This window comes from Watersipora subatra, chromosome 1 (assembly GCF_963576615.1).
Source record: "Watersipora subatra chromosome 1, tzWatSuba1.1, whole genome shotgun sequence".
Lineage (NCBI taxonomy): Eukaryota > Metazoa > Bryozoa > Gymnolaemata > Cheilostomatida > Watersiporidae > Watersipora > Watersipora subatra.
In genome coordinates this window covers 4,295,957-4,307,739 of record NC_088708.1, presented here as the reverse complement: position 1 = coordinate 4,307,739, position 11,783 = coordinate 4,295,957, and the positions used below count along the sequence as shown (strand labels likewise).

The following is an 11,783-nucleotide window of genomic DNA, read 5'->3' as shown; positions in this document are numbered from 1 at the left end:
GAAGCCCTATAATTTCTGCTTTGATTTTAGCGAGTAAACAAGACTGAGCTTTGATTGGCCAGAAGCATGCAACAAATGCATCACTTTGGCTTTGGAGTGGCACTAAACAATATGCATAGTGCCTGAGGTCATCATCAGCATTCCGCACATCTGCTCAATCCCACCAGTCTGCCTTTCAAAGATCGTATTGTGCTTTACCGCTAAGGATAATATTTTTGAATTTTTAGTTACATTTTTTAAGTTAGTGAGCCTGCTGCCCTAATATTTGAAACATGAACTTAAATAAATTTCAAACTGCAAATTATCTAAAAACCCTGAAAACAATCAACTGATGATCAACTGAACTTCTGCCATGTTAGAAGATCATGTGTAATAATAGTCGGCCGAAAAAAGAAATGTAAGAGAACCAGTGCTTATTATTAAATGAATGTTTTATTGGTCCACCAAGGTCTCTCATTTTTACAAACCAACGAAGAATAAAAAGCATGGACCTTACAAAGAGATATAATTTGCGTTCATAGATATTGTATAGGGCTCCAGCTGTATGTGTCATTTTTACGTCATTTATAACCCTGTGACAATCAATGTCTATCTATAAATCTCAGTGGATGTCCGTTTGTGATTTAGTCAGTCCAGCTATGGCTACTAAAATCTTGGAATGAAGACTCCATATCGCAGAAGATTTGATCTCTGAACCTCCCTTTCACCAGGCAAAATTCTAACCATTTGAGCTACGCAATATGCATTGGATGCAATGGGCGATACGAGTGGTTATAGATTAAAATATATAGGTGAAAATAGCATAGTGACTTTGCATTACGTTACGAGCCAGGTCACTAAAGCTTGCTCTCACGGCTTTTATTTGTAAGTTTAGCAATACAGATACTAGCTTGCTAAAATTAGCCATTGGCAATGTGCCAGGCAAATGGCAGGCAACTACATTACCTGCCACTATTTATAAGCTGTTTTTAATACCCGTGCAAAGCCGGAAACTCCCCTAGTTTATGAAAAAAGGACAGAGTGAATAAATATGTTTATTGTGTTAGACAAACATGACTGCTTACTGGATTGTTCTTGACAGTGTTTTACTTGGTTATTTTCTTCTCCACAACTTTGACCGCATCCTCTTTTTAGGTTGTTTTACTACAGTTTTAGGTTGTTGTACTATCAGAGATCTGTACTAAATAACTCTTTCAAACTTCTTTGGCGACTTTCAAATGCCCAGAGAAGTGAAAGTTTCACTAAACAAATTTAGGCAAATGAGTTATATTGTGTTATGAGGAATGAAACAACTGTGATGATGACAACATTGTTTATGGTACATACATTTTTGGACACTCTGTGATTTGACAAAATTAAAACTCTAGCAAAGTTTAATATACCACGCATCAATACAAAATCCATAAGAAAGATTTTTTGATAGGAAACTTGCCGTGTGCTTCTGCTACGCTATCATTACAACTTGAACATGCACTGGTTAATTTCAGAAAAATATTAAATGGTAAAAAAAGACACGCATAAGCCGAAGTTAATGGTCTGCCAGGTTCATAGCAATATGCTCATTCAAAGGTATAGCTGGATCAAAGGACAGCATCACTTATCCTTTTGATAAAGCAGTCTGTACATTAGCCCTTGGAATTAATTATATCTATAGAAATCATTGTCAGATTTTCCATTCATGTTGAATAATTTACCTTTAGAATTGACACAAATTTCTTGTTATTTGTTTGGTTTTACATTCTAACTAGCTCCAACACCATTCTTTTCCATCTTTTTTGCTTAAAACTGCAGGTGCTGATTTTTTCGCTATCAACACGAGAAGAATTGTAATAATGACGGGTGACTGCCTAAGAAAATCATTGTGATAGTCTTGCCATGACGAACTTAATAAAGATGTGAAAAAGTGTACTTCAAGGCACAATAACAATTACTACTGCGATTGTCCGACAGTAGAAGCCATGCTTTCAGTGAGAAAAACAATTGGCATCAATTGGATACTAACCTGTATGCAGCGACATATCAAAAAATCCGCTTTAAAATAACAAGCTTGATAATTTTGGCACTCTGGCATGGGAACCAATTAATCCAAAATAGCAAAGATTAATCTACAGATTGACTGGACATTGTTTTTATCGTAAATTATTTTTATTGAGAAATGTGCTATGAAATGTGTGCGTGCTAGTTTAGTGCACAAGAATTTGTGAAAACCTCACAAATTCCCCTCACAACCTCCCCTCTCAACCATGACTTGGTCGATGAAGGGAATTCTCCGAATGTATCTTTTAAATTATTGAAAGGCAATAAGATGACGCTTTATCTTGGCAATCAGAAAAAACTCAGTGATCACATAAACCTTTACTCCACTATGGCTCAAGGAAAGATCACAACTGCTTATCAGGTAAAGCACATTCAAGCTTACTGTGAGAATGAGACTCATTAACACGCGGTTTACAGCCAGTATCTACAGTGTCACTGTCTGCATCACCATCCTTTACTAAAACAGTGTCTGCACAGTCAGTATCTACAGTGGCACTGCCTGCACCACCATCATTCACCAGGACTGCGTCTGCACAGTCAGTACCTACAGTGTCACTGTCTGCATCACCATCCTTTACCAAGACTGTGTCTGCACAGTCAATATCGACAGTGTCACCGTCTGCATCACCATCCTTTACCAAGACTGTGTCTGCACAGCCAGTAACTATTGTGAGTTCATCTTCGAATTCTGCATTTTCACAGATATATTGAGAGGTCGTCTCCCCTCTCATGGTTGTTGTTTTAGTGGCATCATCTGGAGAAGATGAGACAACTGCGGTAGCATCTGCTGCTACTAGATTATCTCCATGGGAATGAAGGTTTGAAGGTGAGTCAGAGCCATCCTCAATGTCACTCATCAACTCTACTTGAGAGGCTTGATCAGGCGCTGATGAGCTGTTTATAGACTGAGCTCCTTTCCGTTTGGGAATCACACTGAAGAATGCAGCCTCCCAATCTTTTGTTTCATAAAACTTTTGCAAGATCCCAAAGACTACAAGTCAAGAAAATCAATTGAAGAAGCAGAAGATCTACGAGACCTAAAGACTATGACAGCCACAGAGCATCCAGGCATGATTGGTCAACATTATGTATACAATAGAACACACAGATATCTGTTCAGAGCCATGCGCACACCAGCATATGATAATTACATGCAATGGTATTCACTGTGATTTCAAATATTCTTTGACAAATGAAGCAATTAGTTTAGCCAAGGCTTCAGGCATTATCTATAATCATAGGCCTACTAGTAAATCATACTATAATCATAGGCCTACTAGTAAATCATACTATAATCATAGGTCTACTAGTAAATCATACTATAATCATAGGCCTACTAGTAAATCATACTATAATCATAGGCCTACTAGTAAATCATACTATAATCATAGGCCTACTAGTAAATCATACTATAATCATAGGCCTATTAGTAAATCATACTATAATCATAGGTCTACTAGTAAATCATACTATAATCATAGGCCTACTAGTAAATCATACTATAATCATAGGCCTACTAGTAAATCATACTATAATCATAGGCCTACTAGTAAATCATACTATAATCATAGGTCTACTAGTAAATCATACTATAATCATAGGCCTATTAGTAAATCATACTATAATCATAGGCCTACTAGTAAATCATACTATAATCATAGGCCTACTAGTAAATCATACTATAATCATAGGCCTACTAGTAAATCATACTATAATCATAGGCCTACTAGTAAATCATACTATAATCATAGGTCTACTAGTAAATCATACTATAATCATAGGCCTACTAGTAAATCATACTATAATCATAGGCCTATTAGTAAATCATACTATAATCATAGGCCTACTAGTAAATCATACTATAATCATAGGTCTACTAGTAAATCATACTATAATCATAGGCCTACTAGTAAATCATACTATAATCATAGGTCTACTAGTAAATCATACTATAATCATAGGCCTACTAGTAAATCATACTATAATCATAGGTCTACTAGTAAATCATACTATAATCATAGGCCTACTAGTAAATCATACTATAATCATAGGTCTACTAGTAAATCATACTATAATCATAGGCCTACTAGTAAATCATACTATAATCATAGGTCTACTAGTAAATCATACTATAATCATAGGCCTACTAGTAAATCATACTATAATCATAGGTCTACTAGTAAATCATACTATAATCATAGGCCTACTAGTAAATCATACTATAATCATAGGTCTACTAGTAAATCATACTATAATCATAGGCCTACTAGTAAATCATACTATAATCATAGGCCTATTAGTAAATCATACTATAATCATAGGTCTACTAGTAAATCATACTATAATCATAGGTCTACTAGTAAATCATACTATAATCATAGGCCTAGTAGTAAATCATACTATAATCATAGGCCTACTAGTAAATCATACTACAATCATAGGCCTACTAGTAAATCATACTATAATCATAGGTCTACTAGTAAATCATACTATAATCATAGGTCTACTAGTAAATCATACTATAATCATAGGTCTACTAGTAAATCATACTATAATCATAGGTCTACTAGTAAATCATACTATAATCATAGGCCTACTAGTAAATCATACTATAATCATAGGTCTACTAGTAAATGAACAAAGTTGAGCAGTGAAAAAACGAAATAGCATCAAATAGTAGTGACTATAGTAAGTGGCAGAGTTCTTTTGTATCCTATAAACTATATACAGCCTAAAAATCTCTCAAATATTTCAAGTTAATTGAATAAAATACACGTACACAGATTGTAATTTTTGTAAATATATGTTAAAATACAAAAACTACAGTGAGAGGCCCATAAAAAATAAAAACATGCACTGCCTACCATGATATTGCAAATTGCGACATACAGATATACCATATCTTTTCGTCCTAAGGCCACAGCTACATCTAGGCCTATATATGTAATTCTCAAAGTTTGTGTGTATATATGTGTGTGTATGCGTGTCCGCTATAGCTATTAAAATAGTGGAATAAAAAATCTGTAAAGCAGAAGATTTTATATCTGAAGCTCCCATTCACCAGACCAACACTCGACTAACTAAACCACATGAGCTTGATATATTCGTTAGGCAATATATGTCACTATTTGGGAGCAAATAGGCAACCGCTTTCGGTCATGAAGTAAAGTCATGGCATAACGTAAGTAGCTCTTATTAGTAAGCTTACTCAAATTATCCACTAGCAATGTGATAGGCTAATAACACGTGACAGGCAACTCTCATTACCTATCATTGTTTAAAAGATGATTTTTAATACCCGGGCAACGCCGGGTAGCGCAGCTAGTCAAACTATATATCACAACCTTGAAGCTACAGTGAATAGGCAATGGAGGCAGGAAGAGGCAATGGAGAAAAGAGTAACAAAGCAGAGAAGAAAATGTAATTATATGAATATAACTCAATTTTATGAGATGTACTGGATGTGAGAGGGAAGTGAGATTGAGTAGAAGGGAATATCAAGTTATAAAGATTACATCAACTTAGAGTTTTCTTATTCATGAGAAGACAACAACTGGTTTCAGTCAGGTTTGTATTAATAGTCCTGTACTAATATGCTTTGAGATATGCTTGTCAGTTGCTAATCAATGGTTTAGATCTATTTGTTGCTATCAAATGCAAATGTGAAATCAAGAATTATACAGACCAACAATACTCCGAGCACAAAAGCACTAAATATTCCATAACTGGGGATGTCAAAAGAACAGCTAAAGTCATCTGATTTTCATTCATCTTTGGTGTTTTACATTGGTGTAAGATTAAGTTAACATGTGGTGGTTTACATTGGTGTAAGATTAAGCTAACATGTGGTGGTTTACATTGGTGTAAGATTAAGTTAACATGTGGTGGTTTACATTGGTGTAAGATTAAGCTAACATGTGGTGTTTTACATTGCTGTAAGATTAAGCTAACATGTGGTGTTTTACATTGGTGTAGGATTAAGCTAACATGTGGTGTTTTACATTGGTGTAGGATTAAGCTAACATGTGGTGGTTTACATTGGTGTAAGATTAAGCTAACGTGTGGTGGTTTACATTGGTGTATGATTAAGCTAACATGTGGTGTTTTACATTGGTGTAAGATTAAGCTAACATGTGGTGGTTTACATTGGTGTAGGATTAAGCTAACATGTGGTGTTTTACATTGGTGTAAGATTAAGCTAACATGTGGTGTTTTACATTAGTGTAGGATTAAGCTAACATGTGGTGGTTTACATTGGTGTAAGATTAAGCTAACACATGGTGTTTTACATTGGTGTAAGATTAAGCTAACATGTGGTGTTTTACATTAGTGTAGGATTAAGCTAACATGTGGTGGTTTACATTGGTGTAAGATTAAGCTAACACGTGGTGTTTTACATTGGTGTAAGATTAAGCTAACATGTGGTGTTTTACATTAGTGTAGGATTAAGCTAACATGTGGTGGTTTACATTGGTGTAGGATTAAGCTAACATGTGATGTTTTACATTAGTGTAGGATTAAGCTAACATGTGGTGGTTTACATTGGTGTAGGATTAAGCTAACATGTGGTGGTTTACATTGGTGTAGGATTAAGCTAACATGTGGTGTTTTACATTGGTGTAAGATTAAGTTAACATGTGGTGGTTTACATTGGTGTAAGATTAAGCTAACATGTGGTGTTTTACATTGGTGTAGGATTAAGCTAACATGTGGTGGTTTACATTGGTGTAGGATTAAGTTAAAGGTTGACTTGCAATAAAATTCACATTACAGTTATTTGATATGAAAAGATTCACCATGTCTTACTCTGTTGTGTTGTAGGTGCGAAATATGTGGAAAGGTGATTACAAGCTCTTAAAAGCTCAAAAATGAACAAAAAATTGCAGCCGCACGAGACTGCTGTAGTTTGGATTCTCTTTCCAAAACGGCTCAAATGTGACGTAGTTGTGAGAGATGGTTTCTGTTTACACTTTCATGCAACCTTATTCGTTGAAATATTTTCACAAATATACTTCACGCATTCAATAAAACCATGTCTATTGTTCTTACGCGTCTGTTTTATCATCATCGTAATGCTGTCACTTTTAGCAGTGATATCCTATAACTTACCGTAAAAATTCGTTTAATTTTTTAACCTTAGCTCGAAGGAGTACATATCATTGTCTGACAAACATGACGGGCCTGTCGGTCACCTGTGATAATCGAAAAGTGCTGCAAAAATTATTTTCGAAGTATTGGGTCACATGATCAGATTACGACCTGCCGATTAGACCAAACCAAAACAAAAATGTACAGTAGTGAGCATCTATATTTGATACGGGTTCTTCGGTAAAACCCGAAGTTTTTGTCATAAACTAGTGCTACGATAAGTTTTATATTGAGCTTTTTATTGGCCTTTCAATTCACGTGAGAACATCGCGTGACAAGACAATAACCAAATTTTATGGCTACGTCATCGAAATAACGAGATTCCAATTTACGACGGCTTTTCGTTTTTTAGCTTTTAAGAGCTTGTAATCACATTTCCACATATTTTGCACCTACAACACAACAGAGTAAGACATGGTGAATTTTTTGATACCAAATAACTGTAATGTGAATTTTATTGCAAGTCAACCTTTAACATGTGGTGTTTTACTTACGTAAAATTAAGCTTACATATCAGCATTATTAGAGCAACAAATCGTTGATTTTGTTCAACGTAGTGTAAGCAATTAGTAGTTTGATAGCCATGCTAAGTTAGAATTAGCCTAAACAACTCATAACGAGGTTATCTTAGGACTTATTGAACATGTTTAACGTCTCTTCAATTAGCCATATTCAATATAATGGCAGCGCGGTGTAAGGTAGAGGTCACAGACAACCAGAGGAAGCAATAATAGGACTAGAATAGACATACCATGATCTATGGTGAGCACCTTTCTACACTCCATCTGAATGTGCTCTGATATTGGTAACCGAGCATGAGCTATACCTTTCTCCACAGCAAGCTTATAACAGAGGCCCTGCAGATTGAATAGTTAGCGCGTCACCAGGAGAGAATCGCAAAACTTACCATTATGAAAGCTATAACGGTAAAGTGAAGTTTGTCTCGCATTGAAGGTAATTTCTACAGCAGAATATTGTCAAACTAAATGTTTATTATTGTATTCTTGTACCAACCTTTTTAGAATTGTGGTCGACAAGCCCTCCAATAACATACACCTTTCCTATATCCACAGACTCAAGGACATTCTCTGATTCAGCAGCCAGGTAAACTATATTTGAACAAGGAAATGTCTCCTCGTATGATTCCGCACACCAGGTAACCTAATGATAGTCGTAAAATTATAGTAGTGAGCTCACTACTTGTATTTGAATATATGATGGTAAAAATTTTCCTATTTCACCTATTTATTGTACTATGTGGCCAAATTCTTATAAGCTACATTACAGTGAAATCCTAAAAAAAACTTTCATACAGTAATTAGTTAACTATGTTGGATGAATGCAGTGAGTTGTATTTCAAACAACAAAATCATAAAGCAAATTTTACTGAATGAAAATACTTACATCCCATCTAGAACCGGACTGCTGCGTTTCAATAATGTTTTTTGCCAACCCTCCATAGCTGGTCACATAATACTACAATAAATCATGATCAGGTCATAAAGATGTTTGAATTTACTAGTAAGTGAGATGTGACAGCCTATGATTACAACACAAAACTTTGAAAAAGATATAAATATTGAAATGAATTAAGCAATATTGATTTCAATAATACAAAAAATAATATGGACAATTTTTCCAATAATAAGAACAGTGTCCACCTGTCTGTTTGAACCCATGCTGAGAGCGTTAAAAAAAAATCGCCTCCCACGGAATTGAACTCAAACCCTCCATTTCAAAGCCCGGCGCTCTAACCACTATTCCACTCCTGCGCCTTACCACTTTACGGGATACTTCTCCATATACTGATTACTCATGTCGATCTCCCACAGTGCCCGAGGGTGGCGAGCGCACTAGTGTGTATAAACCATTGCTAGTATTATGTTCACTGTCACACTTTTAAGATCAGTCATATGGCCTGACAGGTCAAGACAGAACAATGCCTAGAATACATTAAAATTACAACATAAAAACTATCGGTTTGACATTTGTATTGATTCTGATCGTGATCTTTCTGATAGGTGATTCTGATTGACTTTTATAATAGTGCAAGTTAATCGCATTGCTGAGAGTTATCATCTCTTCCCATGAGTAAACTCTCTACAAGCATTTTATATAAATTAAATATGGCATACTTTACTAATTCTGACAATATTATTATTTTGAATAATAATACTTATGGTAAGATTTTTCAAATATACTATGGATGATATAAGAAAATATTCCTATTTTTCATTGCACTAACTTTAGAGTAACAGCTATGAAATTAAATGTTTTTAAGCAATAGGTACTCATACTAAATGGTAACAGCGCACATCGACAGCATATTAAACAGGGTGTCATAAATGATAGCTAGACCGAAATGAAATCTTCCATTACTAAAGAGAACAGAAGCCCTTATACATAGATAATAATAAAGTACACCTGGTTTGTTTAAAACATATTCTGTACAACCTTAAATGGTTCTGGAGCCCTCCTGTTGATCGCATAGCAGTGTTGAATTTGTTTAGTAAGCTTTCTGATGTCGTTTTCGACCATGTGCTCCTCAAATGAGGCATCTATGACGACTGTAATATCGACTGGATGTTTACTTTCACGTCGGAGTTTTTTTCGGGATGGATGAAAAATACCTTCAGCAGCTTCAAGTTTTCGCTTTTCTTTTTTCCGTTCCCTCTCTCGCTGCCTGTGTTGAAAGCATACGTTAGTCAAATCAGAATGAACTTAGACATACATGGTGAAATGCATGACAGAATATCTATGGCACCAGTTTGCCTACCAGAGCAAAACTGTGGTGTTTACATAAAAAAAGAGACAGGTACGGCATCTTGAGCTACCATCACTTTGTCTACCACAACTTTGTAGACACAAAAAAAGAACAACTTCAAATACACAAAAGCAAAACCCTCTCATTTACAAATGTATACTCTTGAATTTTGTATAACAGAACATGTTTAGGCTTACGATTACATTACTGATAACCACATCAGTTCATCAGAGCCTGATTAAGAATACGTTTGAATGGTATGTGTAATTATTTTAAATATTAGTTTAGAGTTTGAAATTAAATAAAAAACGTATCTTCTTATGGAATATCTACTCCAACATATTTTAGAATATGAAACAAATCTCAAAACAAATTAACTCGGCATGCTGAATTTTCACTGTGTACAGGCCCGTATCCCTGGGTCGGCTGAGCCGTCCCAACTTTAAGTGATTTTCAGAGACTAAGTACTAAGAATTTCAGTCTAAGCTCATTCACTTGAAATTTCCAACAACTAATGCAACTAGCGTTTTATATTGTCTTCATGGTGGTCTCGCCAAATGAGTGATCTTGTGATCTTTGTTAAGACTTGGAAACTGAACTTTATTGCTTATAGTGGGGGTGTGAAAAAGACCCCCGAACTTGCATTTTCCTTATCATAACATAACCAAATCAAAACATCGATGAGGAGCGCTGTGGGGCGGAGCTCGTCTAAATAATTTTTTAATATTACACATACATGTATATAAAGATGTTGAAATAGATACAGAATCAGTTGAGAAGGTTTTCTGCCATGGACAGATTGACAGAACAAGAGTTATTGCAATAAAGAAGTAATAGCTCTTGTTCTGTCAATTTCCCTTACAGAAATCTGTAGAGTCATGAGTTTCATATCGTTCGTTGGATAAAGAAAAGGTTTTGCCTACCATGAACCATAAACAACATATTTATGTAGATTTTGATGCTTAAAATTGATTGCATTTATGCATACTTTGAGGGTTGTTGACGCTTAAAACATCCAGAGCTTCGGGGCGCCGCCCCGAACCCCGTTGGGGGCTTACACCGCCTTCAAACCTCCAGGTGTTCATAACTAGTCGCCTAACATTTGCAGCTGCCCCAACTTGCAACCAGGGAATACAGGTCTGATTGTGTACTCCTTACCTTTTAACCATCTGAAATTGTTGTCTCTTTTCCAGTTTTCGGAGTTTTTTCTGTTGATTCTTCGAAAGCTTTAACACTTCAGGCTGAGTAGATGACACAGCATCATCACCATCAGCAGGAGATACTGATTCTACCTGCTCTTGTTCATTCATTGTATTTAATGGCAGGTAATGACTGCAACATGACCGTGTTTTTAGTTTGAAACAAAAAAATAACAGTGCACAGTTACTGTATAGAGGTGAGAGCTTGAATGCTGCTTTATCAATGCTTCATGTAGAATCATATGACACAAAATCTTAGGCAGAGGCACTTGAGAACAAAAAGCATATAAAAATCTTTAACTTATCAAGTACTGATTACTTATTGTAATACCATATTAGAAGACTCGAATAAAACAGTAATAAGGTAAAAGCTTTGCCTGGATGAGATCTCAATGAATAAATGGCATTTAACAATGTTGACAGAAACACCTAGACAAGTACGTGTACTATGCAGTTGAGAAAAGTCCGTTCAAACCAGGGTATTTTACCAAAATATTACACAACTGCTGCAATTTAGTGACAAACCAATAGAGATGAACATTTTCTTCATGTTGTCTTACTAAGTGATAATCAAATGATTTGACTCAATTCTATAGACGAACAAACATACACAATTTTAACTACAGCCATACCGC

At 35.4% G+C, this 11,783-nt stretch overlaps 1 protein-coding gene across 1 annotated transcript; it reads right to left on the bottom strand.

Moving 5' to 3' along the window:
- Positions 1 to 2,148: 2,148 nt before the first annotated feature.
- LOC137402076 (tRNA methyltransferase 10 homolog A-like) lies at positions 2,149 to 11,551 on the bottom strand. Its single transcript, XM_068088551.1, has 6 exons — positions 11,108 to 11,551; positions 9,640 to 9,868; positions 8,590 to 8,661; positions 8,200 to 8,346; positions 7,937 to 8,042; positions 2,149 to 3,028 (listed from the first exon to the last, which is right to left on the bottom strand). The coding sequence occupies exons 1-6, from the start codon at positions 11,257 to 11,259 to the stop codon at positions 2,382 to 2,384; spliced, it is 1,353 nt and encodes a 450-aa protein (XP_067944652.1). The 5' UTR covers positions 11,260 to 11,551; the 3' UTR covers positions 2,149 to 2,381.
- Between the last annotated feature and the right edge of the window lie 232 nt (positions 11,552 to 11,783).

Excerpts from the sequence above, each read along its gene's own strand:
- LOC137402076 (XM_068088551.1), bottom strand. The coding sequence starts at position 11,259 with ATGAATGAACAAGAGCAGGTAGAATCAGTATCTCCTGCTGATGGTGAT. Across the intron at positions 9,869-11,107 it reads CAATTTCAGATGGTTAAAAG|GCAGCGAGAGAGGGAACGGA; the intron begins GTAAGGAGTACA and ends CTTTCAACACAG. Across the intron at positions 3,029-7,936 it reads GGTGCTCACCATAGATCATG|TCTTTGGGATCTTGCAAAAG; the intron begins GTATGTCTATTC and ends CTTGACTTGTAG.